General features: G+C 59.6%; 1 protein-coding gene across 2 annotated transcripts in view; it reads left to right on the top strand.

Moving 5' to 3' along the window:
- The window catches only part of AP2A2 (adaptor related protein complex 2 subunit alpha 2), a 52,459-nt gene that overhangs the window by 6,072 nt on the left and 19,162 nt on the right, over window positions 1–27,225 (top strand). For both annotated transcript variants that reach the window (XM_016137852.2, XM_016137851.2), the window contains exons 2-7: window positions 12,649–12,717; window positions 18,533–18,675; window positions 20,165–20,358; window positions 23,286–23,415; window positions 25,143–25,244; window positions 26,276–26,384. In XM_016137852.2, the coding sequence (XP_015993338.2) occupies window positions 12,649–12,717; window positions 18,533–18,675; window positions 20,165–20,358; window positions 23,286–23,415; window positions 25,143–25,244; window positions 26,276–26,384 (747 nt within the window). The remainder of the gene's footprint in view (window positions 1–12,648; window positions 12,718–18,532; window positions 18,676–20,164; window positions 20,359–23,285; window positions 23,416–25,142; window positions 25,245–26,275; window positions 26,385–27,225) is intronic.

The following is a 27,225-nucleotide window of genomic DNA, read 5'->3' as shown; positions in this document are numbered from 1 at the left end:
AGCTGACATGGTTGAAATGTTACAAAAGGCAGGACGTGCCGCAGTACTGAGAAGCATTTCTGGGCAGAGAGGGCCAGGTGGGTGTCCCTGTAGGCAGGGGCCTGTGGGGAGATGGCCACATGGGCTCGACCCACAAGGAGACGCAGGGGACAGCATGCCAGGAGGAAGTGGCCTGCTTCCAGAGGGCGCTCTGGAGGCTGAGCTGGGAAGAGGACCGAGAAGAGCCTGGGGACAATGTGATGTGTGTGCCCCAGAGAGGTGCCACTGGCTATGAGGTGCAGCCTATACGGAGGACACCCCGGGCCCTGCCGCCTCCAATCATCACTCCTGCCGGTTCTTCTGCTTTGTCCTTCGGCACTGTTGGCCCACAGTCACGACGTAACGAGGCTGTGGGAAGTGGGGTCAGAGGGCTTCGGGGTGCCTCCAGGGTGCGTGGCTGGCGCCAGGGGCTGGTGCTTGGAGTTTGTCTCCTGTGGCAATGGTGCCCAGAGTTAAAGAGGGCGGTGACGTGGCCACATCTGCCCTGCGCCCCGGGTGAGAGGCCAAGACCATTTTCCTGGCTCGGTTCTGGCCCCGTGGAGCTCTCTTAGCCTCCTGGGCCTTAGGAAACAGGAGTGGAGTGGCCGGATGTGTTCACTTAGGACACAGTCTTCTGGCCAGCGGTTCGGGTTCTGTTCTGAGTCGGTTCCCTTTCTCTCTCCTTTGCACGTTGGGGCCCTGCCGAGCCGTGCCTCATGGCAGGGTTTGGGGGGGCACCATGCCTCACACTGCCGAGAGACCTCAGTGTCAGTGGGACGCACTCAAGGAGCTGTAGGCGGTTCCTCGTGTGAGAGGTGCCTCGTGGGTGGCAGGGACGTGGCGGGGGAAAGAGGTACGCCAAAACCGACTGCGGGAGCCTGCTCTGTAGGGCGCGGGCCACTGGCATACTGTGAGCGGCAGCGCGGCACTGGGTTTAGCGGCGCGGGCGTCTCGAACGCAGGGCTCAGCGGCAGGAAGCCCGTCAGGGAGGGAGGGCGTGGTCTGGTCCCGCAGAGGTGGCACGGGCCTGAATCAGGGCGGCGGGTGGAAAGGGAGGGTGGGCTTTTGGGGTGTAGAAGTCAGGATTGACGGGTGTGAGTGGTCAAGTACCCGCCATTCGTAGTGGCTTCGAGTCTGCAGCGGAAGTGCCGTTTAGTCAGAATGTTGGCGCGAGAACCTCCATGTAGTCACCCCTCTATAAAAGCGGGTGGTCAGCATCAATTTTGTCAGAATCTGGAAATTAACCAAAGGTCAATTCAAGGAAAACTGCCGCCCCTCTGACCGGACCTCCTCTCGTTCTCCTCCTCGTGCTCTGCCTGGCAGACCAGCCTTGGCGCCATTGGACGGACAGGGCAGATTGGCCCCTCAGAGCCCTGCTCAGGGCGTCTGCTGCTGGAGCGGGCTGGCAGCTGGCCCAAGATCCCCATTGGCAGAGCTTGGCGTCACCTGACCTCACTCAGTGTGTTTGCGGGAAACAATTCCTGACAGTTGTTTAATATCACAGTGTGGGGCAAATGAGTCAGGCCCAAATCCTCAGATGTGGGGAATGGCATGCCATCTGGGGCTTTGAGAAGTTCTCGTGGGTTCCGTGTCCCTGGAGGGCTATGCGTGTGTAGGACTGCATGTGCGCACATCTGGGGGGGGGTCCGGCAGGGGCTGCAGCTCCCACCTCAGGCTCATCCCGGTCCCCACACAAGTGAGACGTGAAGGCGAGGGCTGACTGTCGAGAGTGTGCCTTGCACGCACGGTTCCTGGCATTGTCTGGGGCACACTAGCTTTAGGCACTTAAGGAGAGACCTGACCCGCCACTGACTGACCACCCGGCTCAATGAGAGGGAGTTACAGACTTTACGGAGCTGGTTCAGGAGAGTCACTGAACACTCGGCAGCAACAGCGGTCCCTGGGCGGGGCCTTCTGATTTCCAGAGCTGCCACGTCATGTCATCTAAGTACCCAGGTTTCCATAAGAAAATTTGGGATGCATGAAGGAAGAGGAGAACGCGGTCTGTACACAGGAGAAAAAGGGGTCACTAGAAAGTGTCTTTGACAGAGTCCAGGTGTTGGACCTACTTGGGAAGGAGTCGATTGTTACAAATTTGTTCCAAGAGCTAAAAGAAACTGTGTCTGAAGAATTAAAGAAAAGTATGAGAATGATGTCTCACCAAATAGAAAATATCAGTTATGGAGTGGGAAATTGTTGAAATTATAATAACTAAAATGAAAAATTTACCAAAGGGGCTCAGCAGAAGATTTGAGCCAGTGGAGAAAGAATTGGTGAATTTGAGCATAGGTTTGCTAAATGATTAAGATCTATATGAAGGTACATATAGATCCAGTCTGAGGAAAAGAGAGTAAAAAGAATGAAAAATGAGCAGAGCCTCCGAGAGCGCACTGAAGTCCCATGAGGAGAGGACGTGAATGCCCCAAATTTGATGACACGTTAATTTACACATCCAGGGTGACCTCCAGATAGCATAAATTCATGGAGAGCGGCACCCAGAACACCACAGCAAACTGTTGAAAGACAGTTTACCTTTGAAGCAGCAAGACACAAACGTTCACGGTCTTCAAGACAGCTTGAAGGTCAGCAGCTGATTTCTCACTCAAAACCACGGAGACTAGTTGACCGATGCACCCAGAATGCTGAAGAGAGACTGTCAACCAAGAATTCTGTCCCCAGCAAAACCAGTCTTCAAAAATGGAGAAACCAAGGTATTGCTTGCTAAGTAAACCAGAACGAGGGTGCGCGTGGCGTTGCTGCTCCGCGGGGCGTGCTGGAGGGAGGTCGGGACGTGGCACGAGGACGTGAAGAGCGACGGGAAGGCAGGACGGAGGTCAAGAGGGAAGACAGTGCACGTTCACGGTCGTGACTTCATGTCTCCTCTCTGATTTAAAAGACAAGGGCCAAAACACTAATTTAAACTTAATAAAGTTTAAAGAAAACTGTGCTACTGGGCTCGATTCATTAAAGATGTAATTTGTGTGACAATAATAGCACAAAGGAGGGGGAGGGGTAGAGCTCTACTGAAGCAAAGTGTATATTAAAATTAAGTTTGTATTACCCAAAACTTGATCGTTTTAAGGTTAATCCCAGGTAACTACTAACAAACTAACTAAAAAACATTGTAAAAGAAATGGGAATTGGTATACCAAAAACATCTATTTAACACAAAAGAAATCAGTAATGGAAGAATATATGAACAAAGAAACTATAGCACAATGGCCCATGTCATTCCTACCTTATAAGTAATTACCTTAAATGTAGACAGATTAAACACTTGAATTAAAAAGCAGAGATTGGCAGAATGGATTAAAAAAATAAGATCCAGCTATATACTGTCATCAAGAGACACTATAGATTATAAAAGATACAAGTGTGAAAGGAGAAAAAATGATATGCTTTGCAACCAGTAACCAGAAGAGAATGAGCATGGCTATATTAATGTCAGACAAAATGGACTTGAAGACAAAAATTGTTTTTAGGGACATAGAAGAACACTTTGTAATGATAAAGGGTCAGTCCCTCAAGGAGATATATTAGTTATAAACGCATCTACACCTTGTAACAGAGCCCCACAGTACATGGAGAGGGAAGAAATAGACATTTCAGCACTGGTGGTTGACTTCATTACCCTGTTTTCAGAAACAGGTAGGACTAGACAGACAGATCAGCAATGAATCGAAGACTCGGACGACACTCTAAAGCAGCTAGACGCAACAGACACCTGTAGACTGCTCTGCCCAGGGAGAGGAAGGGACACACGGGGACACACATACTCCTTGAGTGCACATGGAACATTCTGCAGGCTAGATCCTATGGTAGGCCATGAAAAAGCCTCAATAGATTTAGAAGGGTTGAAAGCATACACAGTATATTCTCCAACCACAATGGAATGAAATTAGGAATCAGTAACGGGGAAATTGACAAGTAGGTGGAAATAAAACACTCTCCTGTATAACTAATGGGTCAAAAAAGGAAACCCGAGGGAGATTAAAAAAACTTTGAGATAAGTGAAAATAAAAATACAACATACCAAAACGTGGGAGGTGTTCTGAAAGCAGTGCTTGGGGAAAATTTATAACTGTAAATCCCTACATTAAAGAGAAGAGCTTAGTTCACTAACCTAATGTTTTATCTTAAGAACCGGAAAAAGAAGAACAAGCAAGACGCAAAGCAAGTGGAATAATGACAAAGATTAGATTGAAGGCAGGTTCTTCAAAAGATGAACACAACTGACAAACCTTTGGCTAGACTGACCAAGAAAAAGAGAGGACTCACTCAGCACTTAAATCAGGAAGGAAAGGAGGGACATTACTACTGAATTTAAAGAAATAAAAGGGATTATAGTTGTATGATTGTATGACAAAAATGAGCTAACTCAGATAGGGTGGAGAAATTCCTGGAAAGACACAAGTAACAAATTGACTCAAGAAGAAATAATAATAATAAAAAACCTGAATAGGCTTATAACAAGAGGTCGAATTAGTAATTTAAAAACTTTCCATAAGAACAAACCCTGGCCCAAGTGGCTTCACTTGTGAATTTTATCAAGCAGAGAACTGGTGCTCATCCATTACAAAATCTGAAAAAGAAGAGTTGGGAATACATGACAACTCGTGAGGCCCTGAGAACAACGGCAGAGACGTCACAGGAGGGAAGGCTGCAGGCCGCCGCCCACGGCAACCTGGCAGCCCAGCCAGGTCCTCAGCCGCGGTGAGGTGACAGGGACAGCCCTGTTCTGTAATGGCAGGCATGTCGGTCAGTGGGGGTAGCACTGCCACTGCGGAAGCAGATCTTTAAGTCTTCTGACAAGAGTGCTGAGAATTCAGTAGGGGGAGGAATAGTGTTTTCAGCAGACAGCGCCGGGATAACCGCATCAGCCGCGTGGAAAAGGGTGGAAATGGGCCCGCTGCACAGCGGGGCCGGAAATCAGCTCCAAAGGGTCACAGACCTAAGAGCAAAAGCTGAAGCTATGACATGAGAAAACATGTGAGTGAATCTTTGTGACCTTGGGAAACGCTTTCTTGGATATGACAAAGTACCAAGTGATTAAAAAAAAGATTAATTGGATTTCATCAAAACAGAAAATTTTGGTGCTGCAAAATGCTATCAAGAAAGTGAAAAGACAACCCAAGAATGAGAGGAAATATTTGAAAATCATGTTTCTGATAAAAGGCTGTCTCCAGAATATTAAAGTAAAAATGGACAAAGTATCTGAATGTGTTTCTCCATAGTAGGTACACAGGTGTCCAGCAAGCACGTTAGAAGCCATCGGGCAAATGCAGCTCAAAATGCAGTGAGATTCCACTTTGCACCAGTAGGGTGGCCACGGCGAAAGTGAAGGGCAATGACAGTGTCGGCAGATGCGCGGAGAAATGGGAGCCCTTGTTCTCTTCCAGCGGTGAAGTAAAATGGTGCTGCCCTTGGGAGAACTTGTGTCTCTCTTCAAGTCGCTTAAAATAGAGTTGCCATGTGACCAGCGGTTCCACTCCTAGGTGTCCACCCAAGAGAAATGCAAACACGTACACATGAAAACTTGGACATGCGTGTTCAGGGCCACATGACTCATAGGAGCCCAAACTGGAAGCAACCCCGAATCCGCCAATGACCAGGTAGCCAATGTGGTACATCCGTATAATGCAATACGATTCAACAATAAAAAGGATTCATTCCGCCGTGAAAACATCCAAAGTGAAAGAAGCCCGTCGGAACAGACTGCGTGAAGGTCGCTTGTCACGAAATGTCCAGAAGAGGTGAATCCGAACAAGCGAGCACGTAAAGGGCTGCTGAGTGCCTGCCGATGGGGTGGGTGTTTCTTTTTCGGGAGATGAAAGTTTTCTCAGATTGTGGTGCTGGATGCACAAGTCTGAATCTTGCGGAAGCCAGGGCATCGTACGCTTTAAACGAGTGAATCGTGGGAGAGCCCGGCTCAGAGAAGCTGGTAAGAGATGTGCCTGAGCGCGTGCGTCGTGCGCGTGCGTCGTGCGCGTGCGTCGTGCGCGTGCGTCGTGCGCCGGCCGCGGTGCCGCCGTCCGGCCTCTGCGCCCTCCCACTCCGCCCGCCGCGGAGGAGGCGTCGGGAACGCCGCCGGCCGCTCGCTCGCCGTGGTCCTCCGCGCAGCCCCGGGGTGGCGAGACCGAGGCGCAGGCTCTGCGCGCCGGGGAGACGGGGGGTGGCCGTCGTGTGCCGGCTCGGTTTCTCCGTAGTTTCAGCAGTGATGTCGTCCTTTGGAATCGGCGTTTCAGTCAGTTCTGGGCTTTTTGCCTGCTCAGTGAAATCGTTTCCTACAGACCGAAATTCGTGTCTTAGACCACGTTTTCCTGTACGTTTCCAGCCTGCCGCCGCGGAGCCGAGAGGCCCCTGCGCCCACTCCCGAGGCGGGCTCTTCCCGGACGCTCAGCCGTCCGCTGAGCAGTCTGGTCGCCAAGGGGAAGAACTCGTTGACAGAACGACCAGAGCTTCTGCCGGGCCCGGGCCCGGGGGCGGGGCGCACCCTTGCTCCGTCGGGGCAGAGGTTGCGGGCTAGTTACTCTTTAGCCAGCAGCGCCCCAGGCGGCTGTGGGGACTCCTGGTACAGTCTCGGTGTGTTCAGTGGCCCTCAGACCTGCCGCATTTGAGACGGAGACATGCAGCGGAGGTCAGCTGCACCGTGGTGACGTGTCGCTGCCTCCGGTCACCCTTGCTGGAGCTGGACCCATCTGAGATGGGCTTCTGAAGTTAGCATAGGGCAGGAAGCCTCTCCCTCCCCCAGAGCGAATTCTTCATCTAAAAAGATAAGATATTTTGCCCGACTTGCTCCCAGCAGTGTGGGGTGGGGAGAGGCAGCCTGAGGCCCCGGGAAGCCCCAGGAGGCCCCCCAGCCACCAGGGTGCGCTTGTGCCCAGCGCTAGGGTGATGACTGGCCCCTTAGCACTGCGGTCAGCCGCGGTGGTCTGCGCGTGGGTCGGCGGTCACCCCAGTCCTGCTGGCTTTCCCTTGACCTTCCCCCGGCCAGGCACGTTTGACCTGGCAGCACTTTGCGCCCACGGAAGTCTCCCGTGGCGCTTCCAGCCACCGTGTGGCATGGCTGGCGTCTGCTGGCTTGTGCTTCTGGTCTTCCTGCCACGGCGGCTCCACCGTGAGGAGAGGGCATCGGGGTGACGGCCGCTTAGAGAAGCTGCCGGTTCCGCCCAGACCTGAGCCCGGAGGCTGTAGCACCAGGCCCTCCCGCGTCCCCCTCGGCACCCTGCTCATCGCGCCTGGCCTCCCTCGTCTCCACTGCTGGGCTGCCAGTCCTGTGCAGGACGTGCCTGAGCAAGGGTTTAGGTGGGGACAGTGCCAGGAAGTGCCCGGGAGACTAGGGTTCACTGTGCACCCAACCCTGTCGGGGGGTGGGGTACGGTGTTTCGCTGCATGCCTGGGGGCTGGGCCCCCCCCCGGAGCGATGCTGAGTGGGCCCCAAGCTGCAGGGCTTCGTGCGCCACGCTGGGGCGCGGACCGCTCCCCGGCCCTCGGAAGGTCAGGGGAGCCCCAGGACCCAGCTCAGGGCATGTCTGCCGTCGGGGTGTCCGCTGCCCCGCAGGCAGTATGCTCTTATTTTTTCCTTTTCTGTTGTGAATGAAAACACAGAAAATTACACAAAACCAATGTTTGAAGATGAATGAGCTGTTATTAAAAGGCAAACACCCAGAGGACTTCCATCCAGGTGACCCTCCCAGGAGCCGTTCCACGCGCTCCGTCCCGTCCTTCCCAGACCTTCTGGGGTTCGGCTTCCCGTGTCCTCGCAGGCCCCTCACCCCAGGCTGCGTCCTGAGCGCCAGAGTAAGCATCTGGTGCTCTTCAGTCTTTTAATCTGTACCCCGCCTTTTTTTTACGATGGTCTGTTCAGGGCGCAGGACGTTTCAGGGAGGCTGAGTTGTCGAGGTTGTGGTACGTTCCACCACGTCCTTTGCCGTCTGCAGCTGGGTCCCGAGGCCCGCTCGCGTGCAGGCGGCTCTGTGGCCAGACTCGCGGTGATGCCCTATTCTCACGGGAGGCTCGCGCTGTCCGGCCAGCTCTGTTTCTGTGAGGTCAGCGGCCATCCCTGTCCCCTGCCTGACTCCGCGCATCGCTTCACTCTGGTTTCTTTCCCACTGACGCGTGGGGATGCCGTCGCGAGGAGCCCCTTCCCTTCCTGTGCTGTCTGCCTGCCCGGGCCGGCGCGGCAGGGGAAGCGGAGCCAACGGGCTGCCCCCTTTATTTACCACTTCAGGGTAGTAGCCGCTGACGAGGTAGCTGTTTTAAATGTCTTTGAACCCACGGATTGGAATGTTTTTGTGAATTTTGACTATTGCACTTTTAATCCTTTCGGCCAAGGCCGGCTCCTGCTTTGGCCGCCGCATTTCGGACGTGGCCTCTGGTGGTCTGCGGTCTTCGACCGTCTGCGGCAGGCAGGAAGCCCGGGCTTGTCTGCGCCGAGCCAGCGGTTTCCGCAGGGCTCCTGCTTTCCTGCGGTGGGAACAGCAGCTCCTACTCCCGTGTGGGCTCCGGGGGGACTGGCTCCAGGACCCATACTGTCTGTGAGCGGGGCGCTGTGCCCCGTGAGGTTGCGTGGACTCTCACTTAAGTTCAGAGCGGCCAGCTTCCTGGAACCTGTTCCCTCCCAGGGTCCCGTGGGAGCTGGCAGCGGGGGGTGGGGGGGGAAGTGCCGTTAAATGGTCTCCTAATCATGCATGACCTAGATAGACCCTGTGTGGCACCCGCAGCAGGCTCAACGCCCCACTGGTGACCGGGGACAGCTGGCGCAGGCTCCCCGCCTTGCGCTGGCAGTGCGTGCCGCTGCTGGGCCTCGCTCCCTCCCCCCCGCCCCCGCGCCCGCTCTCGCTGCAGGCCTTCGCACGTCTGCCCGTTCTCTGGGGCCCCGGGGGCCCCGGGCTCATCTGTCCCTTGTTCTCCGAGCCCTTCCACCTGGGTGAGGTGTGTGCCTGGTTCCCCGGGGCCCTCGTGCCGGGCGCAATGGCCTGTGTCACACTGCGTCCCCTGCAGGCCTTATAAGCAGCGCCCTCCCCCGGCCGGTGCGGAGGGGCCAGAGTCCGAGCGCGCCGCGTGTCTGTGTTCCGTGCGAGCGGCTTGCCCTTTTCCTCGATGGGCAAAGGGTTCCTTTTGTTTAAAGTCCAGTCATTGTATGAGAACGCATGTTGGTGTGTGTTATTTGGTGTTGACATTCACGATTACGTTGAGGTTTTTTTTTATGTGGTTTGAAGTCTTTTATTTACGTTGTTCGATGGCAGGAAAGCTTTTGCGGGTGACACGTTTGGGCCTGATTGCTGCCCCGCGGTCTGTCTCGCCCGCGACTCCTGCTCGTCGCAAGTCGCACCTTTGCTTTTGATCTTTGTTACTTTCTCTTGAATCTTTTCTCTTCTTTCTTCATTTCTTTTTTATTTAAATAATTTTTTAATTTTCTGTTTTTTTCCAGACTGGTATTATGTTATTTGTTCTTGTATTCCTTTTAATTTTTTTTCTGAAATGGCTTTCAAATTTACCTGATTTCTGTTACCTGATACCCGAGTTTCTGGTGGGTTTTAAAATATCTTCTGTTTTTCTTTTCACCCTCTGGCTTTCCCCAAAGTAGAGGGCCCTACCTCCCATCTGGTGGGTGCTGTCTCGCTACCTGGGGGTGTCGCCCTGCCCTGGTCTCCCTGTCCTTGCCGTCTCTCTGGGTGCAGGCTGACCTCAGCACTTTCCAGCTGCCTGTTTTTACGGGACAGAGCATTTCTAAGCCATCGGGCACGGTCCAGGGCGGCTGTCTGCTGCACGGTGCTCCCTCCTCTGTCTTCACGTGGTGGCCACTTGCTGAGGGTCGGTCCCTGGCTCAGCCCGCCTGCCTCTGCAGACCCTCTCCTGAGTGGCATGCAGTGTGGACTCCTGGCCCACAGTCTCTGCTTGGCGGGAGGCCGGGGACCAGGCTGCTGCAGCCCTTGGTCCTTGCACTTAGCTTGTTGAGGTCACCTGGGTCTGCTTGGGCCCTCTTGTCCTTCGGTGCGGCGATGCCCATCCTTTGTACCTTCTCTCACTCAGACGTATTGACGTGAGGTCTTGTGCTTTTGGTGGCCTTCCTTTTGAGGGCGCACTGCTCGGAGAGGTCAGGTAACTCCCCCTTGGGTGCATAGTGAACCAGAGGCTGCTCTTGGTTTCCGGCTGCAGGCCTGGGGCCAGAGCCCGCTGCTGCCACCACGTGCCGTGCGCTCCGGGAGAGCCCTGCCCTGCCCTGGTTAAGTAACGTTGCTTACAAATTTGGCCAATTAAAAAAAGCTTAGGAAGAGAAGCTGTAGCTTCTTGCCCTGGCCTGGCCCTGCTCCCCAGAGGGTGCTGTCCCCTTTTGTGTTCGGTGTACCCCTTAACTCTGTTATGTGCCTAGGGTTCTGTGTCGTGCTCCCCCTTCTTGGGTGGTAGCTGCAGAGTCCGCTCATGAGGGTTCACTGAGCTCATTTAACATTATTTCTTCCTCCCACTGCCTCCCAGCGTTTCTGTTTTTTCTGCTCTGGACCTGACCCTGTTGACCGCATGGCATAAGTTCCTGCTCTCGGGGTCTCTTTCCCTTGGGCTTGGGCAGGTAGGTAGAGCGGAGCACAGATTACTGTGCCCCTCGCGAGACGCGCCCATGCACACACGTGTGTACATACAAACACTGGCGTGCACACACACGTACATGCATACGCACAGGAACCCATGCATGCACAAACACAGGTGCACGGCGTACACGCAGACACGGACGCACACACAGGCGTGTGTACACGGACACACGCGCGTGCCTTGCTGTGCACGCTCAGTGCGGGCCAGGTGAAGCCGCCTGCAGTCTGTGAGCAGCATCAGGTTTCCAAAACGCTGTCTTTCATGGGCCATTTCAGCCAGGTCCAAAGAGCCTGTTTCAGCAAAAATATTACTTTTTAAGAAAAATTTAAGAAAAAGTTTGCCCTTGATCTGCCCCCCAGGAATCAGGCCCAGAGCTCTCCACGTGCCCCCATGATTCCTCCAGGGATCTGGGCCCTGTGAGCTGCTCTCTTGGAAGGCGGGTGTCGGCGCCCTGTCCCCTTGCAGCCTGCACCCCCCTTGCCCGGAGCTGACTGTTGAGCTTATTTCCTTAAAGCCCCGCAGCCCCCACCCCCACTCCCAGTGGAGCAGGCCTCTCCCAGCTGTTGCCTCTGCTCCCGTCCGTCTGCAGAGGGCTGGGTGGTTCCTTCGCCTCAGCAGGTTTAAGTCCTGTTGGTGAGCAAGTCGGTAGCATAAGAGGACTGTGTTCTGGGTGTATCCTGGACAGGGTGGCTGCCCGCTGGGCCAAGATGGGTCCCGGGAGGTCGTCTGGGGGCTGTGGCTGCAGGAGCCTCCCTCCCATTGGACCAAGGGCCTGCCCGGCAGGGTCTTTAGCAGAAAGCTAGACTCCTGCTTCCAAGGCGATGGAGAGCCACAGCCGGCCCACCGCAGCGTGCACGGTGACAGCGTCTCTGGCTTCTGGTTCTCGTCCAGGTGGCAGCCCTGTGCATCACCTGTGCTCCCTCGGCCGCGGTTTCCGCACGAACCGGGGTGGGCCAGAACCAGACGTGGTCCCTGCCCTGTGCCCGATGCTTGTCGGCGTCCGGCGAGCTTGCCAGCAGCCCTGGGGCGGCGCGAGAGCTCGGCTGTCACAGGCGCCACGCAGTCCCCTCCCTTTCGTGTAGTGGAGAATTCCCCAGTCTCACTGAATATTAGAGTCCGAAGGCTGGCGACGTTCGTAAGTAAAGTTGGAAGCCTGCAGTAGGCAGGCATTTATACTTTGAAAAATCATCTGTGGCACCGAAAGTCAACTTTTGGAGTAAACTGTTAGCTAGTAACGATTTGTTGTGGATACACTTGTATATGAGGGTTCGTTGTGTATGAGCACTTCTCCTTCAACAACTGGGGCAGAAAGGTGAATTCAAAATGTCACTAAAGACCCCTCCATTCTGGGCAGCCTTTAGGGACTGGCCTGAGCTGGCTAGGGGCTGGGGCCTGTGGGCTGGGGCTGGGGGCTGGGGCTGGGGGCTGGGGTCTGGGGACTGGGGCTGAGGGCTGGGGGGTGGGGTCTAGGGCTGGGGGCTGGGGCTGGGGCTGGGGTCTGGGGCTGGGGGCTGAGGGCTGGGGCTGGGGGCTGGGGGCTGGGGTCTGGGGCTGGGGGCTGAGGGCTGGGGCTGGGGGCTGGGGCTGGGGTCTGGGGCTGGGGGCTGAGGGCTGGGGCTGAGGGCTGGGGCTGGGGGCTGGGGGCTGGGGCTGGGGGCTGGGGGCTGAGGGCTGGGGGCTGGGGGCTGGGGCTGGGGCTGGGGGCTGGGGCTGGGGGCTGGGGCTGGAGGCTGGGGGCTGGGGCTGAGGGCTGGGGCTGGGGTCTAGGGCTGGGGCTGGGGTCTAGGGCTGGAGGCTGGGGGCTGGGGCTGGAGGCTGGGGGCTGGGGCTGAGGGCTGGGGCTGGGGTCTAGGGCTGGGGCTGGGGTCTAGGGCTGGAGGCTGGGGGCTTGGGTCTGGCCTTCGGCCTCCGTTGCTGCTGGGCTCTGCCCCGCGGCTCCTAAAGCAGCGATCCCACCTTCACTTGCGCCATGTGTGTGTGTGTGTGTGTGTGTAAGTCGTTTTAAGTAAAAATGCATATGTACTCTTCTTTTTCTTTTAGGTAAAAGCAAAGAAGCAGAAATAAAGAGAATAAACAAGGAGCTGGCAAACATTAGGTCAAAATTCAAAGGTAAGTGTGTCACCTTTTTTATGAAATGTCCTGTTGTAAATTTCATATAGTTGGGACTTGATCTTTTGCTGTCACGTTTTCTACTTCAAACTGAAGTTAAGTTCTTAGCTCAGTTACGGCTCTGTTGGAATTAAAGGTGTTTAAGGTCAAGCCGTTGGTAATTCTTGAGTCGTTTGACAGTGTGTGCAGGATTGATCAGGTAGTTGGGCCCTTTCCGGCACTGGTGTCTGCTCAGAGCTGGAGGGACACTGGCCTAGAGGAGCAACCTCCATTCATGGACTTGGTCCCCTGGGGCCCGGCAGCAGGGTGAGCAGCAGGCCCCACATACTGGGCTCCAAGCTGGGTCACCAGTAAAGGCGCGCTCCGCCTGAGGCGCTGATGGCGTGTCGAAAGTGTCAGAAGTGACCAGGTGTTCCTGGCTGTGTCGGCAGCTTGACCTGACCCCTCAGGTGGACCACATCTCTGGGGGCTAGTTTGAGGGGGCGCACGCCTTCCCTGAGCACCCTCATCTTGAAGAGCTGTGAGATTGCAGTGTCAGCGTTGGGACGCGCTTGTGAAAGGCTGCTTGATCCTTTAAGCCTTCGTTTTCCAGTTAATTTTAATGAGTTTGAAACCTGGTCAGTCTCTGAGCAGACTTTGGGGAGTGGCTGAAATTGCCCAGGAGCAGTGAGTGGAGGAGAGGACTGGGACCAGCCCCGAGGGACCGTGGGGACAGGAGCACAGGATAGCTTGACAGTGGCTGCCTTGTGTCGCCAGGCGGCACGGACGCTGGAGGGTTTGGGTGGCTACAGGTGGGCGAGCCCCGCATACCCCAGGAGACGTGCTGCAGTGCGAGCTCCCAGCCCGGCCCGAGGACCCTGTCCCAGGTCTGCGAAGCTCCCAAGATGGCATGTGACACGCTTTGCTAATGTGTAGATATGTTTTTTGGGAGAGGAATGTCTTTAACTTTCATAGCTTTAAAAAAAATTATTTTTTTAGCCTATTTTTTTCAGAGCAGTTTTAGGTTCACAGCGAAATCGAGAGGAAAGGACAGAGAGTCTGTGTGAGACTCGCCCCCCACACCCAGCCTCCCCACCAGACGAGGCCTTTGGTGTGGTCACTGCTCCTGCGCTGACGCGTCACCGTCACCGGCGTCCACAGCTCACGTCAGGGTGCAGCTTGGTGTTATGTGTTTACGGGTTTGAACAAACGTGTGGTGACCCGTATTCACCGTTCGCAGTGACACACAGAGTAGTTCCCCAGCCCTAAAAATCCTCTGCTCACCCCTCCCTCCCTCAGCCCCTAACAGCCACCAGCCATTGCTGTCCCCACAGTTCTGCCTCTTCCAGTGTGTCACACACTTGGAATCGTTCAGTCCGTAGCCTTCTCAGGTGGCTTCTCTCACTCGGTCACATGCTCTAAGGTTCCTCCATGTCTCTTCGCGGCCTGAGGGCTCGTTGCTCTAACTGATTAGTGCCCTTGTCTGGAGGGACCCAGTCTGTTCCCCCATCACCTGCTGAGGGACGTCTAGGCGACTTCCCAGTCCAGGCAGTAATCGGTGAAGCCGCGGGGACGTGTGTGCAGGTTTTGTGTGGACATCGGGCTTCAGCCCCTCGGGGTAAATCCCAAGGAGCGTGATTGCTGGATCGTGCGGCAAGAGTGCGTTGAGTTCTGCGAGAACCCACCCACTGTCTTCCCAAGTGGCCGCACCGTTGTGCGTTGCCACCGGGGTGAGTGACATTCCTGCTGGTCCCCGTCCTGCTGGCGCTTGGGGCTGCCGCGCCCTGGGCTGTGGCCGGGCCGGTGGGCGAGCGGGGGTAGCTCGCTGTTTTAACGTGCGCCCCCTGACGGCGGAGGGGCATCTTTTCGTGGCTCACTTGCCGTCTCCCTTCTCTGGTGCGGGGTGTGTGACTCCGTTGCTTCCTAACGGGAGGGACTCACATGGTGGTGAAGACCGAGGCTGCCCTGACTGCCCCCAGATATCAGCCTTGCTCTGGGGCTCCTTAGCTCTGTCACCCGTCAGGTACTTAAACCCGCGTCTCTTTCCTGAGCAGTGAAGTGGGTGCTGATCATCTCAGCAGGGCCCCGTGAAGCGGACCCTGAGACGAGGTCGATGGACAGGGAGTTCTTAGAGCCGCAGCAGGGTCAGGCGGGGGCAGGGGGCGCCGGGGGTCGGGGGGGACGTGGGCCTGCCACAGTCACCAGCGACAGGGAGCTTTGACAGAGCTTGCCCTTTGAGGATTGGCCTCAGGGGGACAGCAGCCCCGACACCCCACCCTCGCTCCCACCCTCGCTCGGCCCTGCCCAGAAAGCCCGAGGGCCCTGCCCAGAAAGCCCTAGGGCGGCTGCTGACAGTGGAGCAGGGCCTCAGCCTGCCACGCCCTCGGCCGCCGCTCCTCACTGCGGGGCGGCCCTGTCCGCGCTGATGGGCGCTGCGCGCGGAAGTGCACGTGAGCGCACGTGAGCGTCTGGCGTGACTCGTCTTCTCCACCTTCGTGCCTGACTGGGCTGAGCCGCCCTGCACGGGGAAGGGGGGCCCTCGCTTCCTCTCAACCACTTGGCATTTGCTGAGCACGTGCGAGGCCCGAACAGTTCAGGCGGGAGGACGCCCGCTCCCTGCCTGCAGTCGTGAGCTCTGCCCCCGCCGGAGTGGCAGATGGGCTCGCCAGCCAAGCCACCCAGCGCAGCTGCACTGCAGGCCGCAGGTGCAGACATGGGGCTCTCAACTTCCTGGTGTTCACGACAAAAAAGAAGCAAGCGAAGCGAATTTTACAATCCGTCTTATTTACCCCGGTGTGCCTAAGACATCAGGACACTGACCGACAGAAAAGGAAAACGTCGGAGGCGTTTTCTGCTTTTCCATGCCGCGCCTTTGGCACCGGCGCGCTTTGCATGTGGCGCTGTCTGCAGCAGTGACGTTCCGAGCGCTTGGCGGCCACCGCGTCGGACTGTGCAGACTTAGAGTTACCCTTTCACCGAAAGAACTTCAACCTGAAAGAGTCGTCGAGGAGCGAGAGGAAAGCCGTGCCGGGCCGTGTCCAGGAGGAGGCGTGCCCACTGGCAGGCGCTGCGCTCGGCCACTGTGACTGGGGCCCGCCGGGGCGCCGCGCAGCGTTCTCGCTGACCACGGAGGTCTGGAGGGCAGTGACCAGTCGGGACTCTGGGCTGCGCGGGCGTTCAGCGGCCTTGGGGGACGTTTTTGACCGTCACAGCTGCCGGTGGAGGGTGCTCCTGCCATCTCGTGGCAGAGGCTGGGGGCAGGGGGGCAGCACCTCACAGTGTGCCCACAGCCCCCAGCCAGGACCGATCCAGCTGTTGCCCTGGTTGCGGGGGGTGGGAGTCCGAGCCCACAGCCACCACAAGTGGGGACCCCCTTTCGCTTAAGTCGAGACCCCCAAAGGCAGTGAGCCAGTCCCGTCACGGTGCACCTCAGGGCCGCAGCCTCTGGCGTGGGGGACGGTGAGGAGGCCCGCGCGCTCTGGGGAGGTGCTGTCTGGGCGCCGCGGGGGCTTCCTACTGTGAGCTCTGCAGACAGGCTGCCCAGCGTGGCGCACGGACAGTCCGGCGCCCACGGTCGAGACGGCACGACCAGGAAGCAGTGGAGACGACAAACAGCTGCACGAAGACCACGGCACCGGCTCTGGGCACCAGGGAACATGGTTTACTGTTTTTAAAGAATTAGTAGATGAACCTAAACTTTTAGCAGGAAACTTGGAAAATGGAAAAAATAACAGCAGATTTTGAAATACAACCAAGCGGAAATTCTAGAACTGAGGCATGAGTAACCCCCGTGACGGGTTTGGGGCCGACATGGTTGAAGAGCCATCTAGTCTCTGACAGGTGCGAGGCCCTCTCCTGAGCCCAGGCTTCTGTCCCCTGGTGCTCAGTAGCCTGGGTTGTGGGTTGTTATCCCAGGCGCCGCTCCACGCAGCGTGGGGTCCTGCTCCCCTGTGCGGCCTGACCAGGACCGGGCCTTAGAGAAGTGGGCTGGGTGCGTTTGTGGTTCTTGGCCAGCTTTCCCTCCTGTCCTCTGCTTCGATCTTCACGGCAAGCCAGGGACGTGGGTGTCGCTCTCATCCCTGTTTACAGCTCAGAAGAGCCTCGATTTCAGTTCAGAATTGCTGCAATTAAAAAACAATTCTAGCCCTATTTGGAAGCACCACTTTGAGGGCTGTTTCAGTTTGGTCTAATCAGGGGGAGAAACCACACAGTCGTCAAGGGACGTTTGCTGTGAAGGAGGGTGAGCTCTGACGAGGGTGGCTGTAAGACCCGAGGAGACAGCGTGGCCCCCAGGGCGGAAGGCGAACCCCGAGGAGGACAGATGTGGAGGCTCCTTGGAGCAAGGGGCGAGCGCAGCCTGCCAAGAGCAGGGGAGGCGGCTGGTTTGACCAGGCCAGGCCGGGATGCAGGCCGTCGGCATGCCGAGGGCGGGGACCGTCCTGTGGGCAGTCTACTGTGGGGCCCCGAGGGAATCCGGGTGCCAGTGCAGGCAAGAACCATCTGGGTGCGTGTCAGCAGGGCCGGGCATGTGATGACCATGGCGGCCAAGCAGCTGCCGCGGGTTGGCGGGGCTCTGGCCCCTTCAGTGCGCGGGGCCAGAGGGCTGCTTCCCGCAGCCGTGTCTCTCCAGCGCCCTCTGCCGAGACAGGCCGAGGTGTGTCCGCCCTGGGAGGGCGCCGGCAGCTGACCCGGGGCACTCTGTCCTTCTGTCCTGATGGTGAGTTGTGCAGTTGGGAGTGGCTTGGGCTCTGACAGAATGCAGAGCTGGGCCCACCGGTGGCCTGTGGAGGCTGCCAGCGTGCCCGCCCCTCGTGCCCGCCCTGGCCTGGGGGCCAGGTACCGCTGGAGCTGGCGAACACACCGTCGGGTGATGAGCACCCAGGCCACGCGGAGAGGGCAGAGCCTCCATCGCTAAGGCCTCCCCCGAGCTGGGAGTGCAGGTGCTCACTTGGGGCCCGGGGCGGGGGGCGGTGACGAGGCGCTCTTGGAGCACCTGGGGGTCCCGAGGCGGCCTGCACATGGTGTCGTGGTCAAGCTCAGAGGTGACCCTGCCCCTTGGTCTGCAGCCCTTGGAGTGGCTGCTGCTCGAGGCCAGGGCTGTGAGGACTGGTGCTCCAGGCCCTGCTGGGGAGCACTGGGGTTTCCGGGACCCCGAGACGGGAGGGCGGCCCACAGCCGGAGCTCCCTGGGCTGAGCAGCGCTGTCAACGGCAATACCTTGTGGTCTGGCCGGCCGGGGGCGGATGGATGGGAGGGACAGGCAGCAGACCGTGGCAGCAGTGGCACTGCAAGACCACCGGCCTGTCTAGCGTCACCTCGGCGTTCTGCTCTACGGGACGCTTCACACTCCTCGGGGGCCGCGCCGCGCGCCCTTTCCAGGTGGCGTGTCATGCTCTGCCCGTGGCACGCGTTAAGTGTGCCTCGCCACGGTCTCCAGTGGGTTGAGCTGCGCTGTGGCCAGGACGGAGAGGGTGGCCTCTGGTCCTTCCGTGTGCGGTTTTTGTTTGGGGCGGCGCGTGATTTGTCCTAAAGCTGATGTGAAACAAGATTATGCGGAGCCTGGCCACCTGACTCAGGTAATAAACTCCGGGGCGTCACATGCGGGCTCCAGGAGCCTGGGGGGAGCCTGGCAGGTGGCTGTGCCGCCCCAGGGGCCGAGCCTGGCCCAGCAGCACCTGCCCAGGGCTGTCCTGGGAGGGCACAGCTCCTGCCGCAGGCATCTGGGTCCTGACGTGCACCGCCCGGTCTCAGGCTCGCAGCGTGTGCTGTGTGTCCAGCTGCCGCATGGCCTGCCGTCTGGTTCCCTCCGATGGAGCTCTCGGCTGCCCCTTTTCCAGGTGACAAGGCTCTTGACGGCTACAGTAAAAAGAAGTACGTCTGCAAACTGCTCTTCATCTTCCTCCTCGGCCACGACATTGACTTCGGGCACATGGAGGCTGTGAACCTGCTGAGCTCCAACAGATACACGGAGAAGCAGATCGTGAGTGTCGCTGCGGGCGGGGGCTGGGGTGGCGTGGCAGCAAAGGGGGCCCCGGGCGCTGACTCCTGCTGACCAACGTGGGCCTGCCGAGGAAGGGGCTGTTCCCCGAGAGTGTCTTCTGACCAGACGGCCACCTCTCTCCAGCTCCCACACAGGCTGGGAGGTCCGTGTGGGCTCAGGCGGTGGTCCCCGGGAGGCCCGCCCCAGAGGGAAGGGAGGGCGTCGTCTTGCCCACAGCAGCCTGCTGCTACTCTTCACAGCCAGTCTGCCTGGGGGCCCAGGCACGACCCCCTGTGTCTGCCCCGCGCGCCACAGCCGCTTGGTTTCAGAGCCAGAGCCCCCGCCCCCTCCTAGACGGCCTCCTGCCTGGGCGCCTGCAGCGCCCCCGTGCTTTGGGGTCCTAGCCCCGCACCCCTTGGGGTAGCTCTGTCTCCGAATGTTTGCTACAGTGTTGCACAGTAGCACTTCTATTTGTCCAAGAACTTAACTTATAGAAAGTAAAAAAATAGCCTGGGTGCCAGGAATTTTGTTAAGTATTGGTATTTACTCAACGAGAGTTTGTCGAATGTTTGCCATGGACCAAGCAAGGTGTTCGAGGGACCCCTGGGGACACAGTGGCCAAAAGCAGACGTGGGCCCTGCCCCTTTCTAGTGAGAAGATGGCATCAGGCAGCCCCATGAGTAGCCAGTCATAGCTGTGGCCAGTGCCCAGTGGCAAAGGCGTGCGGAGCCCCCGGGACCCTGAGGAGGGGCGTGGCCAGTGGGGAGCGTGCCCTTGTGAGGGCATCTTGAGCCGAGGCTGAAGGATGACGGCTAGGGCCAAGGGTGGACAGGGCAGGTTGTACCTGGCCGAGGCACGCGCCCTGGAACACAGAGCTGCAAGGCGGGCGGTGCCTGGCGGGTAGGCCTTTTTGCTGAGGCCTGTGGGCGGCTGGGCAGGAGTTTCACCCGCGTGGTCAGTGATCAGATGGGCTTTGAGAACTCACTGTGCCCCTACATGGAGCGGGCATGGACTGTGGTGGTGACATGGGGCTGGACTTTGGCTTGGGTGGTGAGAAGAAGCTGGGGGCACAGAGACAGATTCGAGGGGCGGGGGCGCCAGCCACCAGCTGGTGGAAATGGCTGTGGTTTCGGTTACGGCCCAAGTGGGCCCCTTCCCCTCTTACTTAGGGCAGTGGCGAGTCAGGGTTACTCAGACATGTCACGATGGATGAGGACCAAAGTATCTAGTTCCCCTGGGGGCATCTGACCAAGTGCCTTTTAGGCTCATTCCACAGAACCTTCTCGTGGCACTCGGAAGCTGAGCTCTGCTTCTGTAGTGGCTGCGTTTTCACCGCCGTGCAGCTGGGTCTGCCGCGGCAGGACGGTCGCCGCAGCCCGGAGGCTTGCTGGGAGCTGGTCGTGTCTGCGCGGGTGTCTGCCAGGTGCCTGGGGCCCACACAGAACCTAGGTTGTCACGCGCTTGTGCCCTCTCGTCTTTCTGGACCCAGGGCTACCTGTTCATCTCGGTGCTGGTGAACTCCAACAGCGAGCTGATCCGCCTCATCAACAATGCCATCAAGAACGACCTGGCCAGCCGCAACCCCACCTTCATGGGCCTGGCTCTGCACTGCATCGCCAACGTGGGCAGCCGCGAGATGGCCGAGGCATTCGCCGGGGAGATCCCCAAAATCCTCGTGGCTGGGTACGCATCTTTTGAGTTGTTGACAAATGAATCTCATGTTGAATGAATCAAATACGTAGCTTCTTAAGGAACTTGGAATGAGTCCGTCTCCCCACGTTACGCGGGGGGCAATGCACGTCGACGCCAGGTGAAGCCCGCTCAGGCCTCCCAACCCCTAGTGCCGCCGGGATTTTTAAGTAGATTACAAGAGAGCGCTGAACCCCGCCGATCCCAACCAAATCAAGAAGGGGCTTCAGCCTCACACAGGGCCACGGAAGAGGAGACACAGCCATCCCGTGATGTGGCACAGCGCCTCTTCTTGCCCTTTCCCGAGGAAAAGGTCATGCGCCCAAATCCTGGGAATGTTCAGCAACCCACCCTGCCCCGTCGAATTTGGAGAGGGGCCACACGGGGCCGAGCAGGTGGCTCTGGAAGGCTTGAGGACGGTGCCAGCCCATCCTGGGCTCCCCGGCGGGGCAGAGGCAGGGCCCTGCTCACGTCCCGGAACAGTGCTGAGCTGGCGAATGAACCCGGAGCCCGCACCTGGGCAACACCCCTGGCTGGCAGGGGCCGTAGTCCAGGGGACTTGTTCAGGACAGCTGGCAGCGAGCAGAGCGTGTCCGGCAGCTCCCGGCACCTCTGGCCAAAGGACGGGAGACGGCCCTCGGCAGGCACAGTGGAGGGGGCGGGGGGTGTGTGTCAGGAAGTGCTCACGCTGCAGCTGAGCAGGCGGGTTCTAGACCCGGGTGTCTCAAAGGGCGGTGTTCCCCAGGAACCTCGGGTGAACGCTCAGCACGTTTGGTTGTCACGGCAGGGCCACTCTGCCAGCCCCTCCTGGGTGGAGGCTGGGATGCTGCTGCATCCCAAGACGGCCCCCAGAACCCCCTGTCCCAGGGAGGCGCCCTGGGCTAGACTGGGCACAGGAGCGCAGCAGCCGGGTGGCCATGCAGGCCCTGGAGGAGTGTCTCAGGAGGGTCCCAGCAGAGCCAGACTGAGGAGCTGGCCTGGGAGGGGATACCCCACTGGAAATGAGCTCTGGGATGCAGGAGCTCAGAGGTAGTCATCCAGCACTGGCCTGGGCAGGAGCAGGAGTTTGGGGAGCCGAGGGAGCAGGCGGAGGGCCGGGACGACACCGCACGCCCACAGGGCACGTGGATGGGGGCGGGGCACTGAGGCGGGTGGGCCGGAGATGCCCGCTTGCCCCTGAGGGGGCCCGGGACGGAAGGTCAGGAAGGGCCGCATGCTGCCCTTGCCCCCCTCACCCGTTAGGGCTGCCCAGGTCTGGGGACACCTCCCTTCTTCCACCCTGGCCACCGGCCCTGTCCCCGTCCGTGTCCCCCGCCCTCGCAAGGCCCCACCCTGGGGTAGTAGGGGTCTTCCGTCTGCCGTGGCCGCCACCGCTTCATTCCTGTGTTTGGAACAACGACCGGTTCACAGCGAGTGCCCGGTGCACGTGCGCCGGGTCAGCGACATGCGGAGCGCGCAGAGGTGGCCCCAGGAAGGGTTCGGAGGGCCCTTCGGGGGCGTCTCCCTGAGACGAGGGCGCGCGCCCACGCAGCCCGAGGGACGTGGCTGCACAGGGGTGCTTCCCGCACGCGTGCGGCCGGGAGGGACGGGCAGCGAGGGGCCCGCCGAGGCTCCCGCTCTGAGTCCCGGTCGCAGGCCGGCGCTGTCCCACACCCGAGGCTCCGGGAGTGCGGCAGCCGGAAGCCCTACTTGAAAAATGTGACCAGCCCTGGGCATCCAGCTGCTGTGACTGGAAACAGTGCTCAGGGTGGCGGTGCCCCGAGGCAGAGCCGAGCAGCGGGCCGGCGGGTGGGCGCCGGCAGAGAGTCTGAATTGCGGCAGAACTGAAACCGCGTCGGCTGCGGGCCCCCGGTCCCTGCTGGCTGCTGGGGGCACACTGCCCCTCCTGTGCGGGTCAGGCCTCACAGTCGCAGGCCTGGAAACGAGCTGCTGCTGTGGGCCAAAGGAGCATGTCACAGGTCTGCTGGGTGACGCGGATGGGTCCCCGGGGCGGCCGCAGCACACGGCCTCCGTGCACACGCAGGGGAGGAAGCTGGCAGAGCGGGGCACCCTGTCCCCTGCTCCCGGTGAGGACAGCAGGGGCCAGAGAGGGGTACAGGTGTCTGCGTTCAGAAGAGGGTCTTTTACCAGAGTAACTTTTCTTCGGACTACAGCAGGGTGGTTTGGTTTAGACTCAGTTCAGAATTAAAAGGCCAAAAGGGAGGTAGGTGGTAAAGACGGCCCCCAAAACCCCCTTCCTCTCCACGCTGAACCGGGGCCCCTGCTGCCTGGCCAACGCCAGCCAGCTGTCTGAGGCGGGCGCCCACAGCTTGCGCTGGGCGCTCGTTCATGGTGGCCTGTCGCGAAGTTGCTGGGGTGTGGGAGGAGGGGTGAACGGCATTGGGGGTATTCTGCGCCCTTAGTAATGTCGCATCCAGAGCAGAAACCCCACCGCAGCCCTCCCAGGGTGTCTGTGGTGGCCCCTGCCCAGCCTCGTGGTGCTCGGGGATTCCAGGGTGCTGAGCTCCCCAGCCCAGCCAGTCTCCTGGAGATGGGACGCCTGGGAGCCAGGCCTGCTCTTGCAAGGAGGGGGCAGGAGGGGGTGGGAGCGTGGGGTGGGGGAGGTGCCGACCCTGGCATTGGAGGTGGTGGGGGAGGAAACCCGGTGGACGGAGAATGCTGCGATGCGAACAGGCGGGTGGCGGGCGTGGCCCTGCACGGCCCTTTCCCGCGCCTGTGTTCGATGTGACGTCCCCGGAGGTGGCTCTTTCGAGCAGCCCAGTGTCCGTTGCCGGGACGCGGTCCACGCGGAGGCCCCTCGCGGGAGGCGGAGGCGTGCGCGGCGTGTGCTCCTGCCTCCGCCTGGCGCCGGCCTGCGGGGCTGGCCGGGCGCCGAGGGTCCCGGCCGTGTGGTTGAGCGGCCGCTGGCGTCTGTCTTTCAGCGACACCATGGACAGCGTGAAGCAGAGCGCCGCGCTGTGTCTGCTGCGTCTGTACCGGGCGTCCCCCGACCTCGTGCCCATGGGCGACTGGACGTCCCGGGTGGTGCACCTGCTCAACGACCAGCATTTGGTAAGGGCCTTTGCGCAGGGGCCTGCCCTTGCCCCGCCAAGGGACCTTCGTAGGAGGAGCCGTCGTGACAGCTGCCCCACGTGGTTTCCCACGGCGCCCGGGACATGTGCACAGCTCGGCTGTGGAGCCTGTGAGCGCCCGGGTCCTGGCCGAGGACAGTCGGACTTGGTCTCTGGTCACCGAGTAATGAGGCGTTGGGGGTCCTCCCGCAGGCCAGGCCACACAGACGAGGCGGGTCAGCACCCTTGGAAGCACGCTGTCCGGCAGGGCCGCCCCACATGGCGCGCTTGGCCGCGCCTCGCTCAGGGCAGGGACGGGGCGTCCTGTGGTCCCACCCAAACTCCGGCACGCAGGCTTCCTGATCCACGTGGCCACCCACGGCCGGGCGGGACCGTCCTCCCCGCGTTGTGGATGGGGCGGGGGGGTCGAGTGTCCACACCGCAGGGTGCACACAGGACTGTGACACTGGGAGGCATGGCCAAGCAGGAGCAGGTGGTGGACAGCGAGGCTTTGCCCTGCCTCAGTTCTGTCACGTAAATGAATCGAGCCTCGGCACGGAAAGATTTTCCTGTGGAGCAGAGGCCATGAGCACGTCAGCCAGTTACTACATTTTTTTCTAGAAGAGAAATCCACTGTGAAAACTGAATTAAAAACAAGTAGTCGTTACGTGGAGATTCAGAGGCGCGAGCCCGGGTGGGCACGCGGGCTCTGGCGTGGCAGCCCGGTGGGGTGTCCCGTGCTCACTGGGGAGGTCTGCGTCTGCGGGCCGGGCAGGAGGGCTGGGAATGCTTTCGCGTGCCAGTCACAGCTCGGTGTTATGGTCTGCCCGGGGCCGGACCCCGCCCGCGGGATTGGGATGCCAGGCTGGACGCCCGGCACTTCGGATCCACATCTCCCATCCGAGGGACCCGCGAGGCAGTGGGACTTCTGGTTTTGCAGACCAGGAGACTGAGGCTCGGGCAGTTTAAGCAGCTGCACGCTGATCCGGGCTCGAACCAGGACTTGACGGAGGCGCAGAGCCCGGTGTTGGTGGATGAACTCAGGGAGGGGCCGGGGGGGGGCGACGTTGGGCCTCTGCACTCGGCGCTCTCTGCAGATGCCGCCGGTGCAGGGGCGCGGGTGCCGCGTGCGGGTCCTCACTGCCGCCTCGTCGTGCGGATGCCAGGCCCTCAGCTGTGCGCGCCACGCCCGGGGCCCAGCCTCCACGCGGTGGCCGCAGCCTCCCTCTGACACTGCCCCTCCTACGGAGACTCCTGTGGGGCCAGTGAGAAACGGCGCGGCGTGGCGACGCACCCCAGCCGGCTCTGAGCGGAGGGCTTGTTCCGCCCCGCAGACCTGGCCGGGCCCGGCGCCAGGCGCAGGGGAGCCACAGTGAGCAGCACTGTGCCCTGGCGGGGTCAGCATGGCACGGGACGAGTCTGCGCAAGCTCTCCGTTGGCACTGACTTTGCCCACCGAGAGATGGGCAGGAGGCCAGTGGGGTCCTTTTCTAGGGCTCTCACCCCAGCAGGAAGTCGAGGACCAGCGTGGCAGTGAGACCTTCCGATGAGGTCGCGGCCTGCAGAAGTGTCGTGGGCCCGTCGGAGTGGGCTCGAGATGGCCCAAGGGCTGCCCACGCGTTGCTCTCAGTTCAGAGTTGTATCTGGAGAGTGGGTCTAAGCGGCAGGCCGGCCTCGGGTCGCCTTGACCGGGTCGCAATGCCTGTTGTCGCCTGCGCCTTCCTTCCAGGGCGTGGTGACCGCCGCCACCAGCCTCATCACCACCCTAGCGCAGAAGAACCCGGAAGAGTTTAAAACGTCCGTCTCTCTGGCCGTGTCCAGGTTAAGCAGGGTAAGTGTCGACGGGGAATGGAGCTCGGTGCCTTTTGGTCTCGGTTATTTATGCAGCTAACGTACGGGGTCACCTCTGGGATGCCAAGGGTCAGCCAGTCTGTAAGTCAGAAGTGACGCTCGTCGGCGACTGGCGGGCCCCCCTTCCAGCCGTGCTGCCAGCCGAGGAATGTCCTGGTCGTGCGGAGGGCGCACTGGCCGAGCCGCCTGGCTCTCGGCTCGCCCTGCGGGCGGGGCACGCGGTGCCCGGGGCCGCCGCCCGGGGCCCTCCTCGTGGCAGGGGGCCCTCGTCCCCAGCAGAGTGGCCTTGCCGCCCGTGGCTCTCCCCTCGCCCCAGAGTGAGCCCCCTGCACCGTCACTGGCCCCGAGGCGCGTGCAGTTTTCTGCGGCGGGCCCATCTGGCGTGTGTTCTTCTGAGCGCGACGTGGGGTGCTCACGTTGGAAGTTGCCCTGTCGGCTCTGTGTGCTGTTCACCCCGTTTCGACGCTGCGTGGCATTTGTAAGAATATGCCACGACTGCCCCCCTGAGCAAGCTCACTCACGACTGAACACATCACACCTGGAGGCTTCGTGGGGCGAAGCTGCTCCAGGTCCCTGATGTGGGAGCTGGGGAGGGCAGCGGGCTGTGCGAGTGGGGTTTAGTGTCTTGGGAGAGTCACGTGTTCAGGGGGTGGAGGAGTGTCTGCCCTGCCGGGGGCCGTATTTGGACCAAGCAGAGGTCCTCCTTTCGTGTCTCACGCGCTTGCGGGCCCCCAGAGGGAAGCCTGAGTCCCACGGGTGCTGTAGACCCTGCACTGGGTCAGCAGTGTTGCAGGTCCCACAGAGCGGGCCTCTGTCACACCGCAGCACGTGGGCCGTCTCAGGTGACACCAGGCCGCCCTGAGTGTGAGCCTGGCACCTGGAAGCAGGCTTGTGGTCAGTGCGTGACCCGCGCGCGGTAGCAGGACCAGCGTGGCTCTGTGCGGGGCCCCGCAGGGTGGCACTCTTGGGGACACCTGCAGCAAGCATCTCGTTGCCTGTGCTCTTTCACAGATCGTGACGTCGGCGTCCACAGATCTGCAGGATTACACTTACTATTTTGTCCCGGCCCCCTGGCTGTCAGTCAAACTGCTGAGGCTGCTCCAGTGCTACCCGCCTCCAGGTAACGGCCGTGCCACTCAGACCCCTGGGAGAGGGCCACCTCCGCCGCGTCGGGGTCCAGCTTCTGCTGCCACCATCAGAAGCCCTTCACTGGCCCTGGAGGGTTCTGTGAACCCTGCTGTGACACTGCCGGGAACCTGGGCGTCCCCGGTGGCCGTGGATGGCTCCCGGTTCAGGCGCAGTTCGGCACGCCCTCTGCTTTCATGGAGCAGATCCGGCCGGTTTCCCATCAGTCCCTTAACATAAAATGCGTGACCCGTTAGAAACTATGCATCCTAAATTGTACGTAGTCCATGAGGCCAAGGATGTTTCCTGTTCCTGTTTCATTATAAAGTGTTACTGACTTGTTCAGCATACTAGGTGTCTGGAAATAGAATTTCTTGGTTGAGGAACGTATAGGAAAATTTCTGTTAGACGCTCCCAACTTCGTTGCTGTGACCTTTACATTTAAATTTAGCTTGTTTTTGTATAGGGTGTTTTTCTTGTTATTTTCAAGTAGCTGGCGCCTGTCATGCTGAGGCGTGAACCGCGGCGGCGGTCCTCCCCCACTGCTGCCGAGATGTTCTGGCTTTTTCATTTTCTTACTCTTCTTCGGCCTATTTCTACCTGTTTTCTGTTTTGAGTAGAACGTTACAATTTTCCATTTCTTTTCATTGTTTCTTATAACACTTTATTTCTTTGCCCCTTTTCCCTTAGCTTTTTACGTGTCGTGTTTTGTCTGTGTGTCTGAGACTTTGTTTTTTTTTTTGACTCACACGACCTGTATCCCAGCAGTAGCGTTGTGTGCGTCTCATTGAAACGGACCCTGGCTGTTAAGCCTCGTATTTTGCATGGCTGTAGCC

The sequence above is a fragment of the Rousettus aegyptiacus genome, unplaced genomic scaffold (assembly GCF_014176215.1).
Source record: "Rousettus aegyptiacus isolate mRouAeg1 unplaced genomic scaffold, mRouAeg1.p scaffold_m13_p_5, whole genome shotgun sequence".
NCBI classification, from domain to species: Eukaryota; Metazoa; Chordata; class Mammalia; order Chiroptera; family Pteropodidae; genus Rousettus; species Rousettus aegyptiacus.
Note: the sequence above shows the minus strand (reverse complement) of the source record. Positions and strands in the feature narration are given on the sequence as shown.